General features: G+C 55.1%; 1 protein-coding gene across 1 annotated transcript in view; it reads left to right on the top strand.

Annotated features, from left to right (window-relative positions):
* The window catches only part of LOC138641528 (secreted Ly-6/uPAR-related protein 1-like), a 38,821-nt gene that overhangs the window by 2,642 nt on the left and 11,881 nt on the right, over window positions 1-24,298 (top strand). The window contains exon 2 of the mRNA XM_069728999.1: window positions 17,804-17,923. Coding sequence (XP_069585100.1) covers window positions 17,804-17,923 — 120 coding nt within the window. The remainder of the gene's footprint in view (window positions 1-17,803; window positions 17,924-24,298) is intronic.

The following is a 24,298-nucleotide window of genomic DNA, read 5'->3' as shown; positions in this document are numbered from 1 at the left end:
CACTGTGTGGCGGTATCTGTACCTCGTGTGGCGGCTCCTGTTTACTGTGTTGCAATATCTGTACCTCGTGTGATGGCTCCTGTACAATGTGTGGCGGTATCTGTACCTCGTGTTGCGGCTTCTGCGCAGTGTGTGGAGGCTCCTGTGCAGTGTGTGGCGATATCTGTACCTGGTGTGTCGGCTCCTGTGCAGTGTGTGGCGGTATCTGTACCTGATGTGGTGGCTCCTGTGCACTGTGTGGTGGTATCTCTACATTGTGTGGTGCCTCTTGTGCACTATGTGGTGGTATCTGTACCTCATGTGGCGGCTCCAGTGCACTGTGTGGCGGTATCTGTACCTTATGTGGTGGCTCCTGAGCAGTGTGTGGCGGTATCTGTACCTTGTGTGGTGCCTCCTGTGCAGTGTGTGGCGGTATCTGTACCTGGTGTGTCGGCTCCTGTGCAGTGTGTGGCGGTATCTGTACCTCATGTGTCGGCTCCTGTGCAGTGTGTGGCAGTATCTGTACCTCGTGTGGTGGCTCCTGTGCAGTGTGTGGCGGTATCTGTACCTGCTGTGTTGGCTCCTGTGCACTGTGTGGCGGTATCTGTACCTGGTGTGTTGGCTCCTGTGCAGTGTGTGGCGGTATCTGTACCTGGTGTGTTGGCTCCTGTGCAGTGTGTGGCGGTATCTGTACCTCGTGTGGAGGCTCCTGTGCAGTGTGTGGCGGTATCAGTACCTGGTGTGTCGGCTTCTGTGCAGTGTGTGGCAGTATCTGTACCTTGTGCGGTGCATCCTGTGCAGTGTGTGGCGGTATCTGTACCTTGTGCGGTGCCTCCTGTGCACTGTGTGACGGTATCTGTACCTGGTGTGTCGGCTCCTGTGCAGTGTGTGGCGGTATCTGTACCTGGTGTGTCGGCTTCTGTGCAGTGTGTGGCTGTATCTGTACCTGGTGTGTCGGCTCCTGTGCAGTGTGTGGCGGTATCTGTACCTGGTGTGTCGGCTCCTGTGCAGTGTGTGGCGGTATCTGTACCTCATGTGGCGGCTCCTGTGCAGTGTGTGGCGGTATCTGTACCTCATGTGGCGGGTCCTGTGCAGTGTGTGGCGGTATCTGTACCTCATGTGGCGGCTCCTGTGCAGTGTGTGGCGGTATCTGTACCTGGTGTGGCGGCTCCTGTGCAGTGTGTGGCGTATCTGTACCTGGTGTGGCGGCTCCTGTGCAGTGTGTGGCGGTATCTGTACCTTGTGCGGTGCCTCCTGTGCAGTGTCTGGCGGTATCTGTACCTGGTGTGTCGGCTCCTGTGCAATGTATGGCGGTATCTGTACCTCATGTGGCGGCTCCTGTGCAGTGTGTGGCGGTATCTGTACCTGTTGTGTCGGCTCCTGTGCAGTGTGTGGCGGTATCTGTACCTCATGTGGTGGCTCCTGTGCACTGTGTGACGGTATCTGTACCTGGTGTGTCGGCTCCTGTGCAGTGTGTGGCGGTATCTGTACCTGGTGTGTCGGCTCCTGTGCAGTGTGTGGCGGTATCTGTACCTCATGTGTCGGCTCCTGTGCAGTGTGTGGCGGTATCTGTACCTCATGTGGCGGCTTCTGTGCAGTGTGTGGTGGTATCTGTACCTGGTGTTGGATTATGTGCACTGTGTGGTGGTATCTGTACCTTGTGTGGTGGCTCCTGTGCACTATGTGGCGGTATCTGTACCTGGTGTGTCGGCTCCTGTGCAGTGTGTGGCGGTATCTGTACCTCATGTGGCGGCTCCTGTGCAGTGTGTGACGGTATCTGTACCTCATGTGGCGGCTCCTGTGCAGTGTGTGACGGTATCTGTACCTGGTGTGTCGGCTCCTGTGCAGTGTGTGGCGGTATTTGTACCTCATGTGGCGGCTCCTGTGCAGTGTGTGACGGTATCTGTACCTGGTGTGGTGGCTCCTGTGCAGTGTGTGGCGGTATCTGTACCTGGTGTGGTGGCTCCTGTGCACTATGTGGCGGTATCTGTACCTGGTGTGTTGGCTCCTGTGCAGTGTGTGGCGGTATCTGTACCTGGTGTGTCGGCTCCTGTGCAGTGTGTGGCGGTATCTGTACCTCATGTGTCGGCTCCTGTGCAGTGTGTGGCGGTATCTGTACCTGGTGTGTCGGCTCCTGTGCAGTGTGTGGCGGTATCTGTACCTCATGAGGCGGCTCCTGTGCAGTGTGTGGCGGTATCTGTACCTGGTGTGTCGGCTCCTGTGCAGTGTGTGGCGGTATCTGTACCTGGTGTGGTGGCTCCTGTGCACTATGTGGCGGTATCTGTACCTGGTGTGTCGGCTCCTGTGCACTGTGTGACGGTATCTGTACCTGGTGTGTCGGCTCCTGTGCAGTGTGTGGCGGTATCTGTACCTGGTGTGTCGGCTCCTGTGCAGTGTGTGGCGGTATCTGTACCTTGTGTGGTGCCTCCTGTGCAGTGTGTGGCGGTATCTGTACCTGGTGTGTCGGCTCCTGTGCAGTGTGTGGCGGTATCTGTACCTCATGTGTCGGCTCCTGTGCAGTGTGCGGCAGTATCTGTACCTCGTGTGGTGGCTCCTGTGCAGTGTGTGGCGGTATCTGTACCTTGTGTGGTGGCTCCTGTGCAGTGTGTGGCGGTATCTGTACCTGGTGTGTTGGCTCCTGTGCACTGTGTGGCGGTATCTGTACCTGGTGTGTTGGCTCCTGTGCAGTGTGTGGCGGTATCTGTACCTGGTGTGCTGGCTCCTGTGCACTGTGTGGCGGTATCTGTACCTGGTGTGTCGGCTCCTGTGCAGTGTGTGGCGGTATCTGTACCTGGTGTGTTGGCTCCTGTGCAGTGTGTGGCGGTATCTGTACCTCGTGTGGTGGCTCCTGTGCAGTGTGTGGCGGTATCTGTACCTGGTGTGTCGGCTCCTGTGCAGTGAGTGGCGGTATCTGTACCTGGTGTGTCGGCTTCTGTGCAGTGTGTGGCAGTATCTGTACCTTGTGCGGTGCCTCCTGTGCAGTGTGTGGCGGTATCTGTACCTTGTGCGGTGCCTCCTGTGCACTGTGTGACGGTATCTGTACCTGGTGTGTCGGCTCCTGTGCAGTGTGTGGCGGTATCTGTACCTGGTGTGTCGGCTTCTGTGCAGTGTGTGGCTGTATCTGTACCTGGTGTGTCGGCTCCTGTGCAGTGTGTGGCGGTATCTGTACCTGGTGTGTCGGCTCCTGTGCAGTGTGTGGCGGTATCTGTACCTCATGTGGCGGCTCCTGTGCAGTGTGTGGCGGTATCTGTACCTCATGTGGCGGCTCCTGTGCAGTGTGTGGCGGTATCTGTACCTCATGTGTCGGCTCCTGTGCAGTGTGTGGCGGTATCTGTACCTTGTGCGGTGCCTCCTGTGCAGTGTGTGGCGGTATCTGTACCTGGTGTGTCGGCTCCTGTGCAGTGTGTGGCGGTATCTGTACCTCATGTGGCGGCTCCTGTGCAGTGTGTGGCGGTATCTGTACCTGGTGTGGCGGCTCCTGTGCAGTGTGTGGCGGTATCTGTACCTTGTGCGGTGCCTCCTGCGCAGTGTGTGGCAGTATCTGTACCTGGTGTGTCGGCTCCTGTGTAATGTGTGGCGGTATCTGTACCTCATGTGGCGGCTCCTGTGCAGTGTGTGGCGGTATCTGTACCTGTTGTGTCGGCTCCTGTGCAGTGTGTGGCGGTATCTGTACCTGGTGTGTCGGCTCCTGTGCAGTGTGTGGCGGTATCTGTACCTGGTGTGTCGGCTTCTGTGCAGTGTGTGGCAGTATCTGTACCTTGTGCGGTGCCTCCTGTGCAGTGTGTGGCGGTATCTGTACCTTGTGCGGTGCCTCCTGTGCACTGTGTGACGGTATCTGTACCTGGTGTGTCAGCTCCTGTGCAGTGTGTGGCGGTATCTGTACCTGGTGTGTCGGCTTCTGTGCAGTGTGTGGCTGTATCTGTACCTGGTGTGTCGGCTCCTGTGCAGTGTGTGGCGGTATCTGTACCTGGTGTGTCGGCTCCTGTGCAGTGTGTGGCGGTATCTGTACCTCATGTGGCGGCTCCTGTGCTGTGTGTGGCGGTATCTGTACCTCATGTGGCGGCTCCTGTGCAGTGTGTGGCGGTATCTGTGCCTCATGTGGCGGCTCCTGTGCAGTGTGTGGCGGTATCTGTACCTGGTGTGGCGGCTCCTGTGCAGTGTGTGGCGGTATCTGTACCTCATGTGGCGGCTCCTGTGCAGTGTGTGGCGGTATCTGTACCTGGTGTGGCGGCTCCTGTGCAGTGTGTGGCGGTATCTGTACCTTGTGCGGTGCCTCCTGTGCAGTGTGTGGCGGTATCTGTACCTGGTGTGTCGGCTCCTGTGCAATGTGTGGCGGTATCTGTACCTCATGTGGCGGCTCCTGTGCAGTGTGTGGCGGTATCTGTACCTGTTGTGTCGGCTCCTGTGCAGTGTGTGGCGGTATCTGTGCCTCGTATGGTGGCTCCTGTGCAGTGTGTGGCGGTATCTGTACCTCATGCGGTGGCTCCTGTGCACTGTGCGACGGTATCTGTACCTGGTGTGTCGGCTCCTGTGCAGTGTGTGGCGGTATCTGTACCTGGTGTGTCGGCTCCTGTGCAGTGTGTGGCGGTATCTGTACCTCATGTGTCGGCTCCTGTGCAGTGTGTGGCGGTATCTGTATCTCATGTGGCGGCTTCTGTGCAGTGTGTGGTGGTATCTGTACCTGGTGTTGGATTCTGTGCACTGTGTGGTGGTATCTGTACCTTGTGTGGTGGCTCCTGTGCACTATGTGGCGGTATCTGTACCTTGTGTGGTGGCTCCTGTGCAGTGTGTGGCGGTATCTGTACCTGGTGTGTTGGCTCCTGTGCACTGTGTGGCGGTATCTGTACCTCATGTGGCGGCTCCTGTGCAGTGTGTGGCGGTATCTGTACCTGGTGTGTTGGCTCCTGTGCAGTGTGTGGCGGTATCTGTACCTCGTGTGGTGGCTCCTGTGCAGTGTGTGGCGGTATCTGTACCTGGTGTGTCGGCTCCTGTGCAGTGTGTGGTGGTATCTGTACCTCATGTGTCGACTCCTGTGCAGTGTGTGGCGGTATCTGTACCTGGTGTGTCGGCTCCTGTGCAGTGTGTGGCGGTATCTGTACCTGGTGTGTCGGCTTCTGTGCAGTGTGTGGCAGTATCTGTACCTTGTGCGGTGCTTCCTGTGCAGTGTGTGGCGGTATCTGTACCTTGTGCGGTGCCTCCTGTGCACTGTGTGACGATATCTGTACCTGGTGTGTCGGCTCCTGTGCAGTGTGTGGCGGTATCTGTACCTGGTGTGTCGGCTTCTGTGCAGTGTGTGGCTGTATCTGTACCTGGTGTGTCGGCTCCTGTGCAGTGTGTGGCGGTATCTGTACCTGGTGTGTCGGCTCCTGTGCAGTGTGTGGCGGTATCTGTACCTCATGTGGCGGCTCCTGTGCAGTGTGTGGCGGTATCTGTACCTCATGTGGCGGCTCCTGTGCAGTGTGTGGCGGTATCTGTACCTCATGTGGCGGCTCCTGTGCAGTGTGTGGCGGTATCTGTACCTGGTGTGGCGGCTCCTGTGCAGTGTGTGGCGGTATCTGTACCTCATATGGCGGCTCCTGTGCAGTGTGTGGCGGTATCTGTACCTGGTGTGGCGGCTCCTGTGCAGTGTGTGGCGGTATCTGTACCTTGTGCGGTGCCTCCTGTGCAGTGTGTGGCGGTATCTGTACCTGGTGTTTCGGCTCCTGTGCAATGTGTGGCGGTATCTGTACCTCATGTGGCGGCTCCTGTGCAGTGTGTGGCGGTATCTGTACCTTGTGTGTCGGCTCCTGTGCAGTGTGTGGCGGTATCTGTACCTCATGTGTCGGCTCCTGCGCAGTGTGTGGCCGTTTCTGTACCTCATGTGGCGGCTTCTGTGCAGAGTGTGGTGGTATCTGTACCTGGTGTTGGATTCTGTGCACTGTGTGGTGGTATCTGTACCTTGTGTGGTGGCTCCTGTGCACTATGTGGCGGTATCTGTTCCTGGTGTGTCGGCTCCTGTGCAGTGTGTGGCGGTATCTGTACCTCATGTGGCGGCTCCTGTGCAGTGTGTGACGGTATCTGTACCTCATGTGGCGGCTCCTGTGCAGTGTGTGACGGTATCTGTACCTGGTGTGTCGGCTCCTGTGCAGTGTGTGGCTGTATTTGTACCTCATGTGGCGGCTCCTGTGCAGTGTGTGACGGTACCTGTACCTGGTGTGTCGGCTCCTGTGCAGTGTGTGGCGGTATCTGCACCTCATGTGGCGGCTCCTGTGCAGTGTGTGACGGTATCTGTACCTCATGTGGCGGCTCCTGTGCAGTGTGTGACGGTATCTGTACCTGGTGTGTCGGCTCCTGTGCAGTGTGTGGCGGTATTTGTACCTCATGTGGCGGCTCCTGTGCAGTGTGTGACGGTATCTGTACCTGGTGTGGTGGCTCCTGTGCAGTGTGTGGCGGTATCTGTACCTGGTGTGGTGGCTCCTGTGCACTATGTGGCGGTATCTGTACCTGGTGTGTTGGCTCCTGTGCAGTGTGTGGCGGTATCTGTACCTGGTGTGTCGGCTCCTGTGCAGTGTGTGGCGGTATCTGTACCTCATGTGTCGGCTCCTGTGCAGTGTGTGGCGGTATCTGTACCTGGTGTGTCGGCTCCTGTGCAGTGTGTGGCGGTATCTGTACCTCATGAGGCGGCTCCTGTGCAGTGTGTGGCGGTATCTGTACCTGGTGTGTCGGCTCCTGTGCAGTGTGTGGCGGTATCTGTACCTGGTGTGGTGGCTCCTGTGCACTATGTGGCGGTATCTGTACCTGGTGTGTCGGCTCCTGTGCACTGTGTGACGGTATCTGTACCTGGTGTGTCGGCTCCTGTGCAGTGTGTGGCGGTATCTGTACCTGGTGTGTCGGCTCCTGTGCAGTGTGTGGCGGTATCTGTACCTTGTGTGGTGCCTCCTGTGCAGTGTGTGGCGGTATCTGTACCTGGTGTGTCGGCTCCTGTGCAGTGTGTGGCGGTATCTGTACCTCATGTGTCGGCTCCTGTGCAGTGTGCGGCAGTATCTGTACCTCGTGTGGTGGCTCCTGTGCAGTGTGTGGCGGTATCTGTACCTTGTGTGGTGGCTCCTGTGCAGTGTGTGGCGGTATCTGTACCTGGTGTGTTGGCTCCTGTGCACTGTGTGGCGGTATCTGTACCTGGTGTGTTGGCTCCTGTGCAGTGTGTGGCGGTATCTGTACCTGGTGTGCTGGCTCCTGTGCACTGTGTGGCGGTATCTGTACCTGGTGTGTCGGCTCCTGTGCAGTGTGTGGCGGTATCTGTACCTGGTGTGTTGGCTCCTGTGCAGTGTGTGGCGGTATCTGTACCTCGTGTGGTGGCTCCTGTGCAGTGTGTGGCGGTATCTGTACCTGGTGTGTCGGCTCCTGTGCAGTGAGTGGCGGTATCTGTACCTGGTGTGTCGGCTTCTGTGCAGTGTGTGGCAGTATCTGTACCTTGTGCGGTGCCTCCTGTGCAGTGTGTGGCGGTATCTGTACCTTGTGCGGTGCCTCCTGTGCACTGTGTGACGGTATCTGTACCTGGTGTGTCGGCTCCTGTGCAGTGTGTGGCGGTATCTGTACCTGGTGTGTCGGCTTCTGTGCAGTGTGTGGCTGTATCTGTACCTGGTGTGTCGGCTCCTGTGCAGTGTGTGGCGGTATCTGTACCTGGTGTGTCGGCTCCTGTGCAGTGTGTGGCGGTATCTGTACCTCATGTGGCGGCTCCTGTGCAGTGTGTGGCGGTATCTGTACCTCATGTGGCGGCTCCTGTGCAGTGTGTGGCGGTATCTGTACCTCATGTGTCGGCTCCTGTGCAGTGTGTGGCGGTATCTGTACCTTGTGCGGTGCCTCCTGTGCAGTGTGTGGCGGTATCTGTACCTGGTGTGTCGGCACCTGTGCAGTGTGTGGCGGTATCTGTACCTCATGTGGCGGCTCCTGTGCAGTGTGTGGCGGTATCTGTACCTGGTGTGGCGGCTCCTGTGCAGTGTGTGGCGGTATCTGTACCTTGTGCGGTGCCTCCTGCGCAGTGTGTGGCAGTATCTGTACCTGGTGTGTCGGCTCCTGTGTAATGTGTGGCGGTATCTGTACCTCATGTGGCGGCTCCTGTGCAGTGTGTGGCGGTATCTGTACCTGTTGTGTCGGCTCCTGTGCAGTGTGTGGCGGTATCTGTACCTGGTGTGTCGGCTCCTGTGCAGTGTGTGGCGGTATCTGTACCTGGTGTGTCGGCTTCTGTGCAGTGTGTGGCAGTATCTGTACCTTGTGCGGTGCCTCCTGTGCAGTGTGTGGCGGTATCTGTACCTTGTGCGGTGCCTCCTGTGCACTGTGTGACGGTATCTGTACCTGGTGTGTCAGCTCCTGTGCAGTGTGTGGCGGTATCTGTACCTGGTGTGTCGGCTTCTGTGCAGTGTGTGGCTGTATCTGTACCTGGTGTGTCGGCTCCTGTGCAGTGTGTGGCGGTATCTGTACCTGGTGTGTCGGCTCCTGTGCAGTGTGTGGCGGTATCTGTACCTCATGTGGCGGCTCCTGTGCTGTGTGTGGCGGTATCTGTACCTCATGTGGCGGCTCCTGTGCAGTGTGTGGCGGTATCTGTGCCTCATGTGGCGGCTCCTGTGCAGTGTGTGGCGGTATCTGTACCTGGTGTGGCGGCTCCTGTGCAGTGTGTGGCGGTATCTGTACCTCATGTGGCGGCTCCTGTGCAGTGTGTGGCGGTATCTGTACCTGGTGTGGCGGCTCCTGTGCAGTGTGTGGCGGTATCTGTACCTTGTGCGGTGCCTCCTGTGCAGTGTGTGGCGGTATCTGTACCTGGTGTGTCGGCTCCTGTGCAATGTGTGGCGGTATCTGTACCTCATGTGGCGGCTCCTGTGCAGTGTGTGGCGGTATCTGTACCTGTTGTGTCGGCTCCTGTGCAGTGTGTGGCGGTATCTGTGCCTCGTATGGTGGCTCCTGTGCAGTGTGTGGCGGTATCTGTACCTCATGCGGTGGCTCCTGTGCACTGTGCGACGGTATCTGTACCTGGTGTGTCGGCTCCTGTGCAGTGTGTGGCGGTATCTGTACCTGGTGTGTCGGCTCCTGTGCAGTGTGTGGCGGTATCTGTACCTGGTGTGTTGGCTCCTGTGCAGTGTGTGGCGGTATCTGTACCTCATGTGTCGGCTCCTGTGCAGTGTGTGGCGGTATCTGTATCTCATGTGGCGGCTTCTGTGCAGTGTGTGGTGGTATCTGTACCTGGTGTTGGATTCTGTGCACTGTGTGGTGGTATCTGTACCTTGTGTGGTGGCTCCTGTGCACTATGTGGCGGTATCTGTACCTTGTGTGGTGGCTCCTGTGCAGTGTGTGGCGGTATCTGTACCTGGTGTGATGGCTCCTGTGCACTGTGTGGCGGTATCTGTACCTCATGTGGCGGCTCCTGTGCAGTGTGTGGCGGTATCTGTACCTGGTGTGTTGGCTCCTGTGCAGTGTGTGGCGGTATCTGTACCTCGTGTGGTGGCTCCTGTGCAGTGTGTGGCGGTATCTGTACCTGGTGTGTCGGCTCCTGTGCAGTGTGTGGTGGTATCTGTACCTCATGTGTCGACTCCTGTGCAGTGTGTGGCGGTATCTGTACCTGGTGTGTCGGCTCCTGTGCAGTGTGTGGCGGTATCTGTACCTGGTGTGTCGGCTTCTGTGCAGTGTGTGGCAGTATCTGTACCTTGTGCGGTGCTTCCTGTGCAGTGTGTGGCGGTATCTGTACCTTGTGCGGTGCCTCCTGTGCACTGTGTGACGATATCTGTACCTGGTGTGTCGGCTCCTGTGCAGTGTGTGGCGGTATCTGTACCTGGTGTGTCGGCTTCTGTGCAGTGTGTGGCTGTATCTGTACCTGGTGTGTCGGCTCCTGTGCAGTGTGTGGCGGTATCTGTACCTGGTGTGTCGGCTCCTGTGCAGTGTGTGGCGGTATCTGTACCTCATGTGGCGGCTCCTGTGCAGTGTGTGGCGGTATCTGTACCTCATGTGGCGGCTCCTGTGCAGTGTGTGGCGGTATCTGTACCTCATGTGGCGGCTCCTGTGCAGTGTGTGGCGGTATCTGTACCTGGTGTGGCGGCTCCTGTGCAGTGTGTGGCGGTATCTGTACCTCATATGGCGGCTCCTGTGCAGTGTGTGGCGGTATCTGTACCTGGTGTGGCGGCTCCTGTGCAGTGTGTGGCGGTATCTGTACCTTGTGCGGTGCCTCCTGTGCAGTGTGTGGCGGTATCTGTACCTGGTGTGTCGGCTCCTGTGCAATGTGTGGCGGTATCTGTACCTCATGTGGCGGCTCCTGTGCAGTGTGTGGCGGTATCTGTACCTTGTGTGTCGGCTCCTGTGCAGTGTGTGGCGGTATCTGTACCTCATGTGTCGGCTCCTGCGCAGTGTGTGGCCGTTTCTGTACCTCATGTGGCGGCTTCTGTGCAGTGTGTGGTGGTATCTGTACCTGGTGTTGGATTCTGTGCACTGTGTGGTGGTATCTGTACCTTGTGTGGTGGCTCCTGTGCACTATGTGGCGGTATCTGTTCCTGGTGTGTCGGCTCCTGTGCAGTGTGTGGCGGTATCTGTACCTCATGTGGCGGCTCCTGTGCAGTGTGTGACGGTATCTGTACCTCATGTGGCGGCTCCTGTGCAGTGTGTGACGGTATCTGTACCTGGTGTGTCGGCTCCTGTGCAGTGTGTGGCTGTATTTGTACCTCATGTGGCGGCTCCTGTGCAGTGTGTGACGGTACCTGTACCTGGTGTGTCGGCTCCTGTGCAGTGTGTGGCGGTATCTGCACCTCATGTGGCGGCTCCTGTGCAGTGTGTGGCGGTATCTGTACCTGGTGTGTCGGCTCCTGTGCAGTGTGTGGCGGTATCTGTACCTCATGTGGCGGCTCCTGTGCAGTGTGTGGCGGTATCTGTACCTGGTGTGTCGGCTCCTGTGCAGTGTGTGGCGGTATCTGTACCTGGGGTGTCGGCTCCTGTGCACTGTGTGGCGGTATCTGTACCTCATGTGTCGGCTCCTGTGCAGTGTGTGGCGGTATCTGTACCTGGTGTGTCGGCTCCTGTGCACTGTGTGGCGGTATCTGTACCTTATGTGGCGGATTCTGTGCAGTGTGTGGCGGTATCTGTACCTCATGTGGCGGCTCCTGTGCAGTGTGTGGCGGTATCTGTGCCTGGTGTGTCGGCTCCTGTGCAGTGTGTGGCGGTATCTGTACCTGGTGTGGTGGCTCCTGTGCAGTGTGTGGCGGTATCCGTACCTCATGTGGCGGCTCCTGTGCAGTGTGTGGCGGTATCTGTACCTGGTGTGTCGGCTCCTGTGCACTGTGTGACGGTATCTGTACCTGGTGTGTCGGCTCCTGTGCAGTGTGTGGCGGTATCTGTACCTGGTGTGTCGGCTCCTGTGCAGTGTGTGGCGGTATCTGTACCTTGTGTGGTGCCTCCTGTGCAGTGTGTGGCGGTATCTGTACCTGGTGTGTCGGCTCCTGTGCAGTGTGTGGCGGTATCTGTACCTCATGTGTCGGCTCCTGTGCAGTGTGCGGCAGTATCTGTACCTCGTGTGGTGGCTCCTGTGCAGTGTGTGGCGGTATCTGTACCTTGTGTGGTGGCTCCTGTGCAGTGTGTGGCGGTATCTGTACCTGGTGTGTTGGCTCCTGTGCACTGTGTGGCGGTATCTGTACCTGGTGTGTTGGCTCCTGTGCAGTGTGTGGCGGTATCTGTACCTGGTGTGCTGGCTCCTGTGCACTGTGTGGCGGTATCTGTACCTGGTGTGTCGGCTCCTGTGCAGTGTGTGGCGGTATCTGTACCTGGTGTGTTGGCTCCTGTGCAGTGTGTGGCGGTATCTGTACCTCGTGTGGTGGCTCCTGTGCAGTGTGTGGCGGTATCTGTACCTGGTGTGTCGGCTCCTGTGCAGTGAGTGGCGGTATCTGTACCTGGTGTGTCGGCTTCTGTGCAGTGTGTGGCAGTATCTGTACCTTGTGCGGTGCCTCCTGTGCAGTGTGTGGCGGTATCTGTACCTTGTGCGGTGCCTCCTGTGCACTGTGTGACGGTATCTGTACCTGGTGTGTCGGCTCCTGTGCAGTGTGTGGCGGTATCTGTACCTGGTGTGTCGGCTTCTGTGCAGTGTGTGGCTGTATCTGTACCTGGTGTGTCGGCTCCTGTGCAGTGTGTGGCGGTATCTGTACCTGGTGTGTCGGCTCCTGTGCAGTGTGTGGCGGTATCTGTACCTCATGTGGCGGCTCCTGTGCAGTGTGTGGCGGTATCTGTACCTCATGTGGCGGCTCCTGTGCAGTGTGTGGCGGTATCTGTACCTCATGTGTCGGCTCCTGTGCAGTGTGTGGCGGTATCTGTACCTTGTGCGGTGCCTCCTGTGCAGTGTGTGGCGGTATCTGTACCTGGTGTGTCGGCTCCTGTGCAGTGTGTGGCGGTATCTGTACCTCATGTGGCGGCTCCTGTGCAGTGTGTGGCGGTATCTGTACCTGGTGTGGCGGCTCCTGTGCAGTGTGTGGCGGTATCTGTACCTTGTGCGGTGCCTCCTGCGCAGTGTGTGGCGGTATCTGTACCTGGTGTGTCGGCTCCTGTGTAATGTGTGGCGGTATCTGTACCTCATGTGGCGGCTCCTGTGCAGTGTGTGGCGGTATCTGTACCTGTTGTGTCGGCTCCTGTGCAGTGTGTGGCGGTATCTGTACCTGGTGTGTCGGCTCCTGTGCAGTGTGTGGCGGTATCTGTACCTGGTGTGTCGGCTTCTGTGCAGTGTGTGGCAGTATCTGTACCTTGTGCGGTGCCTCCTGTGCAGTGTGTGGCGGTATCTGTACCTTGTGCGGTGCCTCCTGTGCACTGTGTGACGGTATCTGTACCTGGTGTGTCAGCTCCTGTGCAGTGTGTGGCGGTATCTGTACCTGGTGTGTCGGCTTCTGTGCAGTGTGTGGCTGTATCTGTACCTGGTGTGGCGGCTCCTGTGCAGTGTGTGGCGGTATCTGTACCTGGTGTGTCGGCTCCTGTGCAGTGTGTGGCGGTATCTGTACCTCATGTGGCGGCTCCTGTGCTGTGTGTGGCGGTATCCGTACCTCATGTGGCGGCTCCTGTGCAGTGTGTGGCGGTATCTGTGCCTCATGTGGCGGCTCCTGTGCAGTGTGTGGCGGTATCTGTACCTGGTGTGGCGGCTCCTGTGCAGTGTGTGGCGGTATCTGTACCTCATGTGGCGGCTCCTGTGCAGTGTGTGGCGGTATCTGTACCTGGTGTGGCGGCTCCTGTGCAGTGTGTGGCGGTATCTGTACCTTGTGCGGTGCCTCCTGTGCAGTGTGTGGCGGTATCTGTACCTGGTGTGTCGGCTCCTGTGCAATGTGTGGCGGTATCTGTACCTCATGTGGCGGCTCCTGTGCAGTGTGTGGCGGTATCTGTACCTGTTGTGTCGGCTCCTGTGCAGTGTGTGGTGGTATCTGTACCTCATGCGGTGGCTCCTGTGCACTGTGCGACGGTATCTGTACCTGGTGTGTCGGCTCCTGTGCAGTGTGTGGCGGTATCTGTACCTCATGTGTCGGCTCCTGTGCAGTGTGTGGCGGTATCTGTATCTCATGTGGCGGCTTCTGTGCAGTGTGTGGTGGTATCTGTACCTGGTGTTGGATTCTGTGCACTGTGTGGTGGTATCTGTACCTTGTGTGGTGGCTCCTGTGCACTATGTGGCGGTATCTGTACCTTGTGTGGTGGCTCCTGTGCAGTGTGTGGCGGTATCTGTACCTGGTGTGTTGGCTCCTGTGCAATGTGTGGCGGTATCTGTACCTGGTGTGGCGGCTCCTGTGCAGTGTGTGGCGGTATCTGTACCTCATGTGGCGGCTCCTGTGCAGTGTGTGGCGGTATCTGTACCTGGTGTGTTGGCTCCTGTGCAGTGTGTGGCGGTATCTGTACCTCGTGTGGTGGCTCCTGTGCAGTGTGTGGCGGTATCTGTACCTGGTGTGTCGGCTCCTGTGCAGTGTGTGGTGGTATCTGTACCTCATGTGTCGACTCCTGTGCAGTGTGTGGCGGTATCTGTACCTGGTGTGTCGGCTCCTGTGCAGTGTGTGGCGGTATCTGTACCTGGTGTGTCGGCTTCTGTGCAGTGTGTGGCAGTATCTGTACCTTGTGCGGTGCTTCCTGTGCAGTGTGTGGCGGTATCTGTACCTTGTGCGGTGCCTCCTGTGCACTGTGTGACGATATCTGTACCTGGTGTGTCGGCTCCTGTGCAGTGTGTGGCGGTATCTGTACCTGGTGTGTCGGCTTCTGTGCAGTGTGTGGCTGTATCTGTACCTGGTGTGTCGGCTCCTGTGCAGTGTGTGGCGGTATCTGTACCTGGTGTGTCGGCTCCTGTGCAGTGTGTGGCGGTATCTGTACCTCATGTGGCGGCTCCTGTGCAGTGTGTGGCGGTATCTGTACCTCATGTGGCGGCTCCTGTGCAGTGTGTGGCGGTATCTGTACCTGGTGTGGCGGCTCCTGTGCAGTGTGTGGCGGTATCTGTACCTCATATGGCGGCTCCTGTGCAGTGTGTGGCGGTATCTGTACCTGGTGTGGCGGCTCCTGTGCAGTGTGTGGCGGTATCTGTACCTTGTGCGGTGCCTCCTGTGCAGTGTGTGGCGGTATCTGTACCTGGTGTGTCGGCTCCTGTGCAATGTGTGGCGGTATCTGTACCTCATGTGGCGGCTCCTGTGCAGTGTGTGGCGGTATCTGTACCTTGTGTGTCGGCTCCTGTGCAGTGTGTGGCGGTATCTGTACCTCATGTGTCGGCTCCTGCGCAGTGTGTGGCCGTTTCTGTACCTCATGTGGCGGCTTCTGTGCAGTGTGTGGTGGTATCTGTACCTGGTGTTGGATTCTGTGCACTGTGTGGTGGTATCTGTACCTTGTGTGGTGGCTCCTGTGCACTATGTGGCGGTATCTGTTCCTGGTGTGTCGGCTCCTGTGCAGTGTGTGGCGGTATCTGTACCTCATGTGGCGGCTCCTGTGCAGTGTGTGACGGTATCTGTACCTCATGTGGCGGCTCCTGTGCAGTGTGTGACGGTATCTGTACCTGGTGTGTCGGCTCCTGTGCAGTGTGTGGCGGTATTTGTACCTCATGTGGCGGCTCCTGTGCAGTGTGTGACGGTACCTGTACCTGGTGTGTCGGCTCCTGTGCAGTGTGTGGCGGTATCTGCACCTCATGTGGCGGCTCCTGTGCAGTGTGTGGCGGTATCTGTACCTGGTGTGTCGGCTCCTGTGCAGTGTGTGGCGGTATCTGTACCTCATGTGGCGGCTCCTGTGCAGTGTGTGGCGGTATCTGTACCTGGTGTGTCGGCTCCTGTGCAGTGTGTGGCGGTATCTGTACCTGGGGTGTCGGCTCCTGTGCACTGTGTGGCGGTATCTGTACCTCATGTGTCGGCTCCTGTGCAGTGTGTGGCGGTATCTGTACCTGGTGTGTCGGCTCCTGTGCACTGTGTGGCGGTATCTGTACCTTATGTGGCGGATTCTGTGCAGTGTGTGGCGGTATCTGTACCTCATGTGGCGGCTCCTGTGCAGTGTGTGGCGGTATCTGTGCCTGGTGTGTCGGCTCCTGTGCAGTTTGTGGCGGTATCTGTACCTGGTGTGGTGGCTCCTGTGCAGTGTGTGGCGGTATCCGTACCTCATGTGGCGGCTCCTGTGCAGTGTGTGGCGGTATCTGTACCTGGTGTGTCGGCTCCTGTGCAGTGTGTGGCGGTATTTGTACCTCATGTGGCGGCTCCTGTGCAGTGTGTGACGGTATCTGTACCTGGTGTGTCGGCTCCTGTGCAGTGTGTGGCGGTATCTGTACCTCATGTGGCAGCTTCTGTGCAGTGTGTGGCGGTATCTGTACCTGGTGTGGTGGCTCCTGTGCAGTGTGTGGTGGTATCTGTACCTCATGTGGCGGCTCCTGTGCAGTGTGTGACGGTATCTGTACCTGGTGTGTCGGCTCCTGTGCAGTGTGTGGCGGTATTTGTACCTCATGTGGCGGCTCCTGTGCAGTGTGTGACGGTATCTGTACCTGGTGTGTCGGCTCCTTTGCAGTGTGTGGCGGTATCTGTACCTCATGTGGCGGCTCCTGTGCAGTGTGTGGCGGTATCTGTACCTGGTGTGTCGGCTCCTGTGCAGTGTGTGGCGGTATCTGTACCTCATGTGGCGGCTCCTGTGCAGTGTGTGGCGGTATCTGTACCTGGTGTGTCGGCTCCTGTGCAGTGTGTGGCGGTATCTGTACCTGGTGTGGTGGCTCCTGTGCACTATGTGGCGGTATCTGTACCTGGTGTGTCGGCTCCTGTGCAGTGTGTGGCGGTATCTGTACCTCATGTGTCGGCTCCTGTGCAGTGTGTGGCGGTATCTGTACCTGGTGTGTCGGCTCCTGTGCACTGTGTGGCGGTATCTGTACCTTATGTGGCGGCTTCTGTGCAGTGTGTGGCGGTATCTGTACCTCATGTGGCGGCTCCTGTGCAGTGTGTGGCGGTATCTGTGCCTGGTGTGTCGGCTCCTGTGCAGTGTGTGGCGGTATCTGTACCTGGTGTGGTGGCTCCTGTGCACTATGTGGCGGTATCTGTACCTGGTGTGTCGGCTCCTGTGCAGTGTGTGGCGGTATCTGTACCTGGTGTGTCGGCTCCTGTGCAGTGTGTGACGGTATCTGTACCTCATGTGGCGGCTCCTGTGCAGTGTGTGGCGGTATCTGTACCTGGTGTGTCGGCTCCTGTGCAGTGTGTGGCGGTATCTGTACCTGGTGTGTCGGCTCCTGTGCAGTGTGTGGCGGTATCTGTACCTGGTGTGTCGGCTCCTGTGCAGTGTGTGGCGGTTTCTGTACCTGGTGTGTCGGCTTCTGTGCAGTGTGTGACGGTATCTGTACCTCATGTGTCGGCTCCTGTGCAGTGTGTGGCGGTATCTGTACCTGGTGTGTCGGCTCCTGTGCAGTGTGTGACGATATCTGTACCTCATGTGGCGGCTCCTGTGCAGTGTGTGGCGGTATCTGTACCTCATGTGGCGGCTCCTGTGCAGTATGTGACGGTATCTGTACCTGGTGTGTCGGCTCCTGTGCAGTGTGTGATGGTATCTGTACCTGGTGTGTCGGCTCCTGTGCAGTGTGTGGCGGTATCTGTACCTGGTGTGTCGGCTCCTGTGCAGTGTGTGACGATATCTGTACCTCATGTGGCGGCTCCTGTGCAGTGTGTGGCGGTATCTGTACCTCATGTGGCGGCTCCTGTGCAGTATGTGACGGTATCTGTACCTGGTGTGTCGGCTCCTGTGCAGTGTGTGACGGTATCTGTACCTGGTGTGTCGGCTCCTGTGCAGTGTGTGACGGTATCTGTACCTGGTGTGTCGGCTCCTGTGCAGTGTGTGGCGGTATCTGTACCTGGTGTGTCGGCTCCTGTGCAGTGTGTGGCGGTATCTGTACCTGGTGTGTCGGCTCCTGTGCAGTGTGTGACGGTATCTGTACCTGGTGTGTCGGCTCCTGTGCAGCGTGTGACGATATCTGTACCTGGTGTGTCGGCTCCTGTGCAGCGTGTGGCGGTATCTGTACCTGGTGTGTCGGCTCCTGTGCAGTGTGTGACGGTATCTGTACCTGGTGTGTCGGCTCCTGTGCAGTGTGTGGCGGTATCTGTACCTGGTGTGTCGGCTCCTGTGCAGTGTGTGGCGGTATCTGTACCTGGTGTGTCGGCTCCTGTGCAGTGTGTGGCGGTATCTGTACCTCATGTGGCGGCTCCTGTGCAGTGTGTGACGATATCTGTACCTCATGTGGCGGCTCCTGTGCAGTGTGTGGCGGTATCTGTACCTCATGTGGCGGCTCCTGTGCAAAATGTTGCGCTTTTTGTACCTCACTACCATCTGTGTCTTACACATCTCCGATCTTCTCATTTCTCTTCAGCTCAGTGTCTTCAGTGTTATTTTTGCTATGAGGCCACTGAAGTCCAGAACTGCAACCTAGTAAAGGATTGTTCGGAGGACGACAGAGGCTGCAAGACGGTCACGATGAGCCCGGACACCGGTGAGTGGGGAATCCACAGCGCAATCTAGAGATAAAGTAACTCAGCTCAGAGTCTTCCCACTTTGTGGACACTGTGTGCAGTGTCTTCTTCCTGTGTGGACACTGTGTTCAGTCTTTTCATTCTGTGCGGACACTTCGTGCAGTCACTGTGTGCAGTTTCTTCCTCCTGTGTTGTTCTGTGAATGATCACCTCTTTATCTCCCTCATTTACAGTCATTTTGTGTGGTCCCTGCACGATGTGTCTTCCTCTTGTGTGGTCCCTGCATGCAATCTCTTCCTCCTGTGTGGACACTGTGTACAGTCTGTTACCCCTTTGTGCCGTTTGTGTGCACACTGTGCAGTCTCTTGTTCCTGTACGAGCACTGTATGCAGTCTTTTCTTTCTGTGCGGACACTGTGTGCAAACTCTTCCTACTGTATGGACACTGTGTGAAGTCTTTTCCTCCTGTGCGCACACTGTGTGCATTCTCTTACTCCTGTGCGGACACTTTGTGCAGTCTCTTCTTCCTGTGCGGACACTGTGTGCAGTCTCTTCTTCCTGTGCGGACACTGTGTGCAGTCTCTTCTTCCTGTGCGGACACTGTGTGCAGTCTTTTCCTCCTATGCAGACACTGTGCGCAATCTCTTCCTCCTGTACGGACACTGTGTGCAATCTCTTCCTACTGTGTGGACACTGTGTGCAGTCTTTTCCTCCTGTGCGGACACTGTGTGCGTTCTCTTACTCCTGTGCGGACACTGTGTGCAGTCTCTTCTTCCTGTGCGGACACTGTGTGCAGTCTTATCCTCCTGTGCGGACACTGTGCGCAATCTCTTCCTCCTGTATGGACACTGTGTGCAATCTCTTCCTCCTGTATGGACACTGTGTGCAGTCTCTTCCTCCTGTATGGACACTGTGTGCAGTCTCTTCCTCCTGTATGGACACTGTGTGCAGTCTCTTCCTCCTGTATGGACACTGTGTGCAGTCTCTTCCTCCTGTATGGACACTGTATGCAGTCTCTTCCTCCTGTATGGACACTGTGTGCAGTCTCTTCCTCCTGTATGGACACTGTGTGCAGTCTCTTCCTCCTGTATGGACACTGTGTGCAGTCTCTTCCTCCTGTATGGACACTGTATGCAGTCTCTTCCTCCTGTATGGACACTGTGTGCAGTCTCTTCCTCCTGTATGGACACTGTGTGCAGTCTCTTCCTCCTGTATGGACACTGTGTGCAGTCTCTTCCTCCTGTATGGACACTGTGTGCAGTCTCTTCCTCCTGTATGGACACTGTATGCAGTCTCTTCCTCCTGTATGGACACTGTGTGCAGTCTCTTCCTCCTGTATGGACACTGTGTGCAGTCTCTTCCTCCTGTATGGACACTGTGTGCAGTCTCTTCCTCCTGTATGGACACTGTATGCAGTCTCTTCCTCCTGTGTATACACTGTGCAGTCTCTTCTTCCTGTGCAGACATTATGTGCAGTCCCTTCTGTGCGGACACTGTGTGCAGTCTCTTCTGTGCGGACACTGTGTGCAGTCTCTTCCTCCTGTATGGACACTGTGAGCAGTCTCTTCCTCCTGTATGGACACTGTGTGCAGTCTCTTCCTCCTGTATGGACACTGTGTGCAGTCTCTTCCTCCTGTATGGACACTGTGTGCAGTCTCTTCCTCCTGTGTATACACTGTGCAGTCTCTTCTTCCTGTGCGGACATTGTGTGCAGTCCCTTCTGTGCGGACACTGTGTGCAGTCTCTTCCTCCTGTATGGACACTGTGTGCAGTCTCTTCCTCCTGTATGGACACTGTGTGCAGTCTCTTCCTCCTGTATGGACACTGTGTGCAATGTCTTCCTCCTGTATGGACACTGTATGCAGTCTCTTCTTCCTGTGTATACACTGTGCAGTCTCTTCGTCCTGTGCAGACATTATGTGCAGTCTCTTCTTCCTGTGCGGACATTGTGTGCAGTCCCTTCTGTGCGGACACTGTGTGCAGTCTCTTCCTTCTGTGAGGACACTGTGTGAAGTCTCTTCTTCCTGTGTGCAGTCGCTTCCTCCTGTGCAATTGTGGTGCCCCAGGGTCCTGGTCATCAAAGTGACATTGCTTTCCTCATGGCGAGAGTGATGTTACGCTTGGAAGCGATGAAGGATATCTCTTTATCACGTAATCACAATGCACACAACATGTTCACACTCCAGGCCACGAGGTGGAGCTTTTGATCCTATTTCTAGGTGACTCCCCCATATATATTGTGGTTTGGAGGGAAAGTCAGTCAGTTCCTGCCAGAGAGAGACAGAGGAGAGTGCAGACCGACATAGAGTGTCAGAAGGTCTGAAGGGGCCCTGTACTCTGAAGTACTACAGCCCCTGAAGAAAGCGACATACAGAAGGAAAGAACATTGTTCAGTGAGCGTGAAGGAGAGCGAAGCACAGGAGAGTAAGATCAGGGGAGACCAGCTGCAAATGAGCTGCCTCCCTCTGAAGCGCAGATAACCAGTAGCCAGAATACCGAGGTTGTAAGGGACTCTACGACTTACAGCAGAAACAGGCAGGACAGTTGAACTGCAAGTTACCTGTCCGCCTCAATACCCAGGAGGCACAGTGACACATAGAACCTGGGTCATGATAAAGATCCTGTAAAAAGGCTCAAGTCACCTGTCATATGGGTTATGTCCTATACTATATGGGAGACAGAGAAGATCCGTGACGACCTTATCAGAAGCCATATGCAGTAAGGGACTACAACACCACCGCGCTAGAGGAAGGCTTTTAATTCGACCTGGTAAAGGAGGAACTCTGGATTCGCTTCCAAGCCGGCCGAACCCTGCCTGTACCTGTGATCTGGTGCCCTGCACTGTGGTTGCCTGAAGTCTTCAGTAAACCAGGTAAAGAGACTGAAAACCTGTGTCCTCGTTCCTTACTGCACCATTCACCATCTTCCATCTACACACCAGGAGCCCTGGGGATACACTTCACCTGTGGGAAGTTATACCATCTAGCTGCCATAACATCACCCCAGAGGACCCCTTAAAGCAGCGTCGGTCCTCACTGACCGAATACCACAGGTGGCCTCACGAACATAAACTTTATTCAATTTCCCTTTTACATGGGTGCACAGGGCCACGGACCGGGTTGCCACCGTGACATTCCCTGTGAACACCGGTACCGGGTACCCCACGGCCCCGGCAGGCGACTCACAATCACTGTGTGCAGTCTCTTCCTCATGTGCAGACACTGTGTGCAGTCTCTTCCTCCTGTGTGGACACTGTGCAGTCTCTTCCTCCTGTGTGGACACTGTGCAGTCTCTTCCTCCTGTGTGGACACTGTGCAGTCTCTTCCTCCTGTGTGGACACTGTGCAGTCTCTTCCTCCTGTGTGGACACTGTGTACAGTCTATTTCTTCTGTGAGGACACTATGTGCAGTCCCTCCTGTGTGTAGTCTCTTCTTACTGTGCGGACATTGTGTGCAGTCTTCTCTTCTTGTGCAGACACTGTGTGCAGTTTCTTCCTCCTGTACGGTCACTGTGTGCAGTCTCTTCCTTCTGTGCAGACACGGTGTGCATTTTCTTCTTCCTGTGCGGACACTGTGGACATTCTCTTTGTTGTGGTCACTGCCTCTTTTGTGGACACTGTGTGCAGTCTCTTCTTCCTGTGCAGACACTGTGGGCAGTCTCTTCCTCTTGTGTGGTCTCTTTCTCCTGTGCAGGCTCTGCCCTGTGTTTTTCTTGTAATCTCACGTAGTTTTGCACTTGGCAGTTTTTGCTGATATCTGCCATGTTTGACCATAGTTGCCTTCATGGTGCTCATACCCATTTGCGAGAAAAACGGACGTTTGCAATCCGATAAAATATCAGATTGCACTCTGACCAATGTTATTCTCTGGGTGACATCTCATCTGCAATTTTTTTCTCAGCTGAAATCAGACTGAGAAAAAAAAATTGCATGCAGCGTATTGCTGCGTATCTCAGACGAGATTCGCCAATGCAAGTCAATGGATGCGAGAAAAAAATCATGGCGCAAGGTGCATGGTGCGAGTGCTGTCCGATTTGTATGCACTGGTGTCCTTTGAATAGCTGGTAATTCATATGCTGCATACAGTAGAATCACACTGACAGATTAGAATAGAAAAGAAAGAATAGAGATATACACATAGAATAGGTGTATATATATATATATACACTGTATACATACAGTGGAGCAAAAAAGTATTTAGTCAATCAGCAATAGTGCAAGTTCCACCACTTAAAAAGATGAGAGGCGTCTGTAATTTACATCATAGGTAGACCTCAACTATGGGAGACAAGCTGAGAAAAAAAAATCCAGAAAATCACATTGTCTGTTTTTTTAACATTTTATTTGCATATTATGGTGGAAAATAAGTATTTGGTCAGAAACAAACAATCAAGATTTCTGGCTCTCACAGACCTGTAACTTCTTCTTTAAGAGTCTCCTCTTTCCTCCACTCATTACCTGTAGTAATGGCACCTGTTTAAACTTGTTATCAGTATAAAAAGACACCTGTGCACACCCTCAAACAGTCTGACTCCAAACTCCACTATGAAGACCAAAGAGCTGTCAAAGGACACCAGAAACAAAATTGTAGCCCTGCACCAGGCTGGGAAGACTGAATCTGCAATAGCCAACCAGCTTGGAGTGAAGAAATCAACAGTGGGAGCAATAATTAGAAAATGGAAGACATACAAGACGACTGATAATCTCCCTCGATCTGGGGCTCCACGCAAAATCTCACCCCGTGGGGTCAGAATGATCACAAGAACGGTGAGCAAAAATCCCAGAACCATGCGGGGGGACCTAGTGAATGAACTGCAGAGAGCTGGGACCAATGTAACAAGGCCTACCATAAGTAACACACTACGCCACCATGGACTCAGATCCTGCAGTGCCAGACGTGTCCCACTGCTTAAGCCGGTACATGTCCGGGCCCGTCTGAAGTTTGCTAGAGAGCATTTGGATGATCCAGAGGAGTTTTGGGAGAATGTCCTATGGTCTGATGAAACCAAACTGGAACTGTTTGGTAGAAACACAACTTGTCGTGTTTGGAGGAAAAAGAATACTGAGTTGCATCCATCAAACACCATACCTACTGTAAAGCATGGTGGTGGAAACATCATGCTTTGGGGCTGTTTCTCTGCAAAGGGGCCAGGACGACTGATCCGGGTACATGAAAGAATGAATGGGGCCATGTATCGTGAGATTTTGAGTGCAAACCTCCTTCCATCAGCAAGGGCATTGAAGATGAAACGTGGCTGGGTCTTTCAACATGACAGTGATCCAAAGCACACCACCAGGGCAACGAAGGAGTGGCTTCGTAAGAAGCATTTCAAGGTCCTGGAGTGGCCTAGCCAGTCTCCAGATCTCAACCCTATAGAAAACCTTAGGAGGGAGTTGAAAGTCCGTGTTGCCAAGCGAAAAGCCAAAAACATCACTGCTCTAGAGGAGATCTGCCTGGAGGAATGGGCCAACATACCAACAACAGTGTGTGGCAACCTTGTGAAGACTTACAGAAAACGTTTGACCTCTGTCATTGCCAACAAAGGATATATTACAAAGTATTGAGATGAAATTTTGTTTCTGACCAAATACTTATTTTCCACCATAATATGCAAATAAAATGTTAAAAAAACAGACAATGTGATTTTCTGGATTTTTTTTCTCAGTTTGTCTCCCATAGTTGAGGTCTACCTATGATGTAAATTACAGACGCCTCTCATCTTTTTAAGTGGTGGAACTTGCACTATTGCTGACTGACTAAATACTTTTTTGCCCCACTGTATATACATATCAGTGACACACGCATATATATATATATATATATATATATATATATATATATATATTTATATTGCATAGAGATATAGATAGAAGATTAGCCGTTAATTCAATTGTTTGCTTCTGTAAAAATCAATGCAGGAGCCGACAGGATAGAAGACATGGTTTACATACAGTAAACCATTGCGGAATAGTTAGATATATAGATGTGTGTGACCAATACAGTTTGTACAGTGTGTGTGCAAATTCGGGGACATGCATGTATTTAATAAATGATTATTTTCAGGGGAAAAAATGGCATGGGCTCCAATGCAATTTTCAAAGCCAGAGAGGGAAGCCAGTGACTGGGGGCAGATATTAACCTAGGAAGGGACCATGGATATTGCCCCCCCCCCGACTAAAAACATCTGCCCTCAGCCACCCCAGAAAAGGCGCATCTGTAATATGTGCCAATTCTGGCACTTAGACTCTCTCTTCCCACTTCCCTGTAGCAGAGGCATATGGGGTAGTAATAATTGGGTGGTTGATGTCACCTTTGTATTGTAAGGTGACATCAAGCCCGGCTTAGTAATGGAGAGGTGTCAATAAGACAAATATCCATTACTAATCCTACAGTTGGC

Source organism: Ranitomeya imitator, chromosome 6, assembly GCF_032444005.1.
Source record: "Ranitomeya imitator isolate aRanImi1 chromosome 6, aRanImi1.pri, whole genome shotgun sequence".
NCBI lineage: Eukaryota > Metazoa > Chordata > Amphibia > Anura > Dendrobatidae > Ranitomeya > Ranitomeya imitator.
Note: the sequence above shows the minus strand (reverse complement) of the source record. Positions and strands in the feature narration are given on the sequence as shown.